This window comes from Salvia splendens, chromosome 15 (assembly GCF_004379255.2).
Source record: "Salvia splendens isolate huo1 chromosome 15, SspV2, whole genome shotgun sequence".
Taxonomy (NCBI): Eukaryota; Viridiplantae; Streptophyta; class Magnoliopsida; order Lamiales; family Lamiaceae; genus Salvia; species Salvia splendens.
The window spans coordinates 15,606,025-15,611,365 of NC_056046.1; the positions used below are offsets into that span (position 1 = coordinate 15,606,025).

A 5,341-nucleotide genomic window follows, 5' to 3' on the forward strand; every position below is an offset into this window, starting at 1 on the left:
GGTGTGCTCCAGTCTCGATGGGCGGCAATTAAGGGTCCAACGCGTTTGTGGGATGTCCAATGCATTGCTGATATCATGTACGCATGTATTATCATGCACAACATGATTGTCGAAGATGAAGGTGGCGAACTGACCAAATGGGTCAACGACGATAATGAAGCCGGTCCAAGCCACGGCGTGGCCGCCCCCAACGTACGGAGTGGGGTACCTCACGATGAAGCCGACCTCTTACAAGAACACGCCGACATGCGCCAAACGGCGGCTCATATTCGACTCCAAAAGGATTTAATTGAAGAGTTATGGGCACGGAGGATTGACCGCCATTAGTTTTTTTTAATTATGTAATTTTTTTTAATTAATGTACTTTTTATATTTTATTAATATTAGTGAATTTTCTCGTTTTTGTGTCGTAAATTTAATTCCCTATATTGTGTGATTTTTAATTATTTCATTTTGTATATATTTGTTAATAATGATGTGGATAGTATGTGGCTGGGCTATGGCTGGGCTATTGCTGGACTATTTGCTTGTTTTGATGATGTGGCAGGATGATTTTTAGTGCTGATGATGTGGCAGTGGCTGGGCTATTGCTGGGCTATTACTATTGTGGATGGCCTTAGTACCGCTCTCTCTTGCTGATGAATCAAAAACCTGTGCAGAAGAAATCAATACCTTAAATATTACGACTGCGACACCTCACCTCACCTCTCTCACTTCATTTTCATTTCTAGATCTAGAAACACGGATACTAGATTCACATATTCTCTTCCCTTCTGCTGCCAATCCCAACCGCGATCTTCAAGGTGCTCTTTCTGGTTCCTGCATTTTTCCTAATGCGTGCAATATTTTAGCCCTAGCACAGATCTGAAATTTCAAAATTTCAGTTTCTACATCTTGTAATTCCTTTTACAATTCAATATCAATAGCTGTGGTTGTTGATTTAGGTATCAATGCTGCCGAAGTAAACACATATGTGATTCTCTTTTGATGTATCATTGCTCATAACAGAGAAAATGCACTATCAACTCTTTGATTGCGCTATTTTTTTTGTTTTTCCCGTTTTCTTTGGGATGAATTAGGTTCTTTAGTTATCTGGTTTGGAATTTTCTCGAACATCTCCTTTAACGAGGCCTTGCTGTTTTTACAGTGTGCTGATTGTATTTTTCTTCTGTATTTCGCTAAAGAAAAATAGCTACTTCTGTTTTACTATCTATATTTTCAGGGAATAAATTTTTGTGTAGGAATTTCAATAAAAGTTTCACTTTTGCTCAATTTCTGATGTATTACAAACTTAAAATCAACAATTTTCTTTTCCTGTCCTTGTTAACATCAGTTTATTTCTGCCTATTCTTCCCTCTCCTTTTGGTTGTAGTGAAGAATCAGCAAAAAGGATACACTCTTATTCTACATTTTGCCTGGTTTCATGTTGATCATCATGTGCTTGATTGAATATATTTTGGTTTAATATGCCTCTGTTTTTCGCATCAAATAATTAAATATCTTGTTTGTTGCAAGTCATGCAGGATTTATGAGAATATATAAGACCGTATAACGAATTATGGCATCAGAAACAGCTATTGTTAAAGTTTCGGAATCTCCCATATCAGAAAGGGAAAATTTTGATCTTTCCGGACCTGTGTACCTGACAACAGTTGATTGGTAAGATCGCAACTTGGTTTTAGGTTTACAAGATTCACTGTCGTTGATGATGTGTGCGGAACCATTCTTATGAAAATATGTTTCTCATGTACTGAAAAGAGCTGGAGGGCATATTTTTTTCTCTAGGCTTAAAGATGTTCGTCTTTTCTTTTGATATCAACTGCAACGGAGCATTTTAGCGCACATCTTGTTCTTTGTCAGTTCTGTAGATGGAGATAGATACCAGTTAAGATATGACATTGCTCTTTCTCTTAGCAGTTCTGTATGCTACCAGCTAATGTCTCTACCTCTTGTCGAAGCATTATAACAACCCTTCTAAGAATTCGACTGTGTAGCATATTCTTTTGGCATCTTTTATTTTCTCCTCTGCTCTAGATTTCTCATTCCATGAACTGCTGAGGAACTGAGGTTGGATGATGTTCAATACCATCGACTCATAATTTGTGTAAGAGTTGAACTATCCTATAGAGAATACCAATTGTAGGTTGTCAAGAATTAAAGATTTGTAGCACTGGGAAAGAGTTGGACTTGGCTATAGAATTCTGATTCTAGGTTTTGAATTATTGAGGATTTAGCATTGGGAAAGAGTTGGACTAGGCTATAGAATTCTGATTCTAGGTTTTTGAAGAATTGAGGTTTTTTAGCTTTGGGAAAGAGTTGGATACTCTAAAGTGATCTCTATTGCGTTATGGTACCTTGTTTGTAATGGGTAATAGAAAATGTTTGTATAGAACTTGAATTGATATTACTAGTTTGAATGAATTGCAACGATTCTTATACCTGCATTTTGCAGGACAAATCCATGTCACCGGAGGTCCGTTGCGGCTAGTTTGGTTCAGGCTGTTTATATTTTGGAACGAGACCGCCAAGAGAAGCGAGAGGGGGACCAAGCGCTTGCGCCTCTGTGGTGGAAGGCTTTCAATTTTGAGTTATACAGGCAGCTTATCGACGATGCTGATTCTTGCATTTTTGGTGCCATATATAAACTCAGTTCGACATCTCCGGATGACCGACATCCAGCTCAAGCCCCACGCTACATTGTCGCCTTTCGAGGGACCATAACCAAAGGAGACGCGTTCATGAGGGACCTTGAACTCGACATACACATCATACGGAACGGGCTGCACCAAACTTCTCGGTTTGAGATAGCTATACAAGCCGTTCGTCATGTGGTTGCGACGTTCGGAAGCCACAACATCTGGATAGCTGGACATTCTCTCGGAGCTGCCATGGCGTTGCTCGCCGGGAAGAACATGGCAAAGTGTGGTGTTCTCCTCGACGCCTTCTTGTTCAACTCGCCGTTCTTTTCTGCCCCGATCGAGCGGATCAAGGACAAGAAAGTGAAGCACGGCCTCCGGTTTGCAGGCAGCGTTATCACTGCAGGACTAGCTCTTGCCATGAAAAGCAAGAACCAAGCTAATCGTTCTGGCGGCACATTCGATTCCTTGGCCGCGTGGCTGCCGCAGCTGTTTGTGAACCCGGGCGACCACATCTGCGCGGAGTACGTGGGATACTTCGAGCACAGGAAACGGATGGAGGATATGGGAGCCGGAGAGATTGAGAGGCTGGCGACGCAGCACTCCATCGGAGGACTCGTGTTGAACGCGTTTGGTAAGCAGTCAGAGGAGGCGCCGCATCTCATTCCGTCGGCGCACGTCACTGTGAATAAGGCTGCAGCCAGAGACTTCAAAGAAGCTCATGGGATCCATCAGTGGTGGAGAAGTGATCTTCAGTTTGAAACCAAGACTTACACCTTTAGTTAGACAAATCCCTCTTTACATTCCTTTTACCCCCTCCTCCGTCCCTTAGAAATAGACTGAATTCCTCCTCTTACTTAACAAATTATGCATTAAAATTCGTGTCACCTTCAATTAGCCTATTTCTATGGGACGGATGAAAAAGTATTTGTTAAATTTATTTCTTGCATTGTGTACCGTAACGAAAACTGTATTGATTTGTGTGATTTATCGTATTTCGAGGGGCGGAGACAATGTAGTCCCTAGTGGTGATGTGATTGTCGATGTACAAATTAGGTTAATGTAAATGTGATTGGGTTTGGGGTTTTCTACCAATTAGGTTACTTGTACTTCTGTTCTTGTAGGATCAATTGCAATGAGTTTTTATTGTCTGTAATACTGACATGAGAAGAATTTGTATCAATCAGCTAACTTAAATAAGTACATGAGGAATAAAATTATAAGAATACATATTTATTACTGGCACCACGATTTTCTAAAACAATTAATAAGTTTCCACACAATGTTTTCATTCTAAAACTAAGAAATTTTCCTACATGATGTATTATTAGCAAAAACTTTTTTTCTTTTTGGTATATGTATTCGTATTTGTAAAGTGCTTGTCATTTTGTTGTTTATTTGCTTTCAAGTGTATTCGACTAGTATTGCTTCTATCCCGCTTTTTTCCATTGCATAATAATTACCCTCACACTCAAAATACTTTTTAAATATTGTATTTAAAGTGATAATCCATTAAATCCGAAAAAACGCTCCGCTCATCTCATCTCCTCTCTTCTTTGAATGTGTGACCTTTCAAATGAACATGAAGCCCCCTTGAAAATTGGTTGAAATTACCTCGGAGGGAGAGGCTTGAAAGCTATGCTGCTGCTTTCCTTCAACAATTCAAGACTCCCCTCCAACCCCAAAACAAAATTTAGGCTACAGAATTGCTACTTCTGTATATATTTAATGAGATTGAACGCATGTGAGGAAATTTTAATTAAACACCCTTAAATACGTGCTCATCTTTCATCTCGAATTGCATGGCGATATATAGTTGAAATTGAAACTATTAAAATAAATTACTACTACTATATATATGTAAATCCATACAGACAGCTTTCTCTTCTTGAAAATGCTCAAACATCTGATGAACTCTCCGAAATCTATCATGCCATCGTGCTTCGAGTCGAACATATCAAACAACTGAAAATATATGGTTGGATAATTTAATAAATAAAAGGCTATATACACATATCAAAGAAAATGATACTAGTACTTAATAACGAACCCGATCTGCAATAACAGACTGCTGCTTGCTGTCCTGAAACAATCCGAGTTTAAATTCATCCTATAATAAAGAAATGAAAAATGGAACACATATCAAAAAATCCCAAAAACCGAACTCCAAACTACAAAAGTCGAACTCGAAATTGCACAATATATCCAAAAAACCGAAAAATCAAAAATTAATTTTCTATAGTTAAAAAAATTATCGTACCAACCAACTAACGTATCTAATATATTAGTATTACATATATTGATATAAAACCGATCCAAATATAATATATTACTCCCTTCATCCCCTATAAATAGAAACATTTGAACGACACTAGAGGTGCCCATGGTTCTGGAACCGGCGGTTACGGTTCGGAACCGCCGGTTCCGGTTTTGGAAATTGCTGAACCGGAACCGAACCGCGAGGGTGTTTCGCAGTTACGGTTCCGGTTCCAAAATCGCCGGTTTCAGTTCCGAACCGGCGGTTTTTCACGGTTTTGAACCGCCGGGTTTTTACGGTTTCGGCTTGGTTTCATGGTTGTCCAGCGATTTTTGCGGTTCTGGTTTGGAACCGCTCGGAACCAGCGGTTCTGTACTCATTTTTAACTTGATCATATACGAGTTGTTTGAAATATTAGAATTCTGTGGTTAGAGTCGAAATCCAAAAT

General features: G+C 39.2%; 1 protein-coding gene across 2 annotated transcripts; it reads left to right on the forward strand.

Annotated features, from left to right (window-relative positions):
- Positions 1 to 651: 651 nt before the first annotated feature.
- On the forward strand, positions 652 to 3,745 carry LOC121768950 (GDSL esterase/lipase At4g10955-like). 2 transcript variants are annotated; one of them, XM_042165567.1, is made up of 3 exons: positions 652 to 803; positions 1,524 to 1,659; positions 2,453 to 3,745. In XM_042165567.1, exons 2-3 carry the CDS (start codon positions 1,559 to 1,561, stop codon positions 3,420 to 3,422), a joined length of 1,071 nt encoding a protein of 356 aa, XP_042021501.1. In that variant the 5' UTR covers positions 652 to 803; positions 1,524 to 1,558; the 3' UTR covers positions 3,423 to 3,745. The 2 variants fall into 2 exon arrangements, with proteins under 2 accessions (XP_042021501.1, XP_042021502.1); XM_042165568.1 differs by having other exon boundaries at positions 674 to 803; positions 1,516 to 1,659.
- The last annotated feature ends 1,596 nt before the right edge of the window (positions 3,746 to 5,341 follow it).

What these genes read in the sequence shown, in the direction of transcription:
- LOC121768950 (XM_042165567.1), top strand. Translation starts at nt 1,559, where the DNA reads ATGGCATCAGAAACAGCTATTGTTAAAGTTTCGGAATCTCCCATATCA. An exon ending in TACCTGACAACAGTTGATTG is followed by an intron (nt 1,660 to 2,452) that starts GTAAGATCGCAA and finishes TGCATTTTGCAG; the next exon opens with GACAAATCCATGTCACCGGA.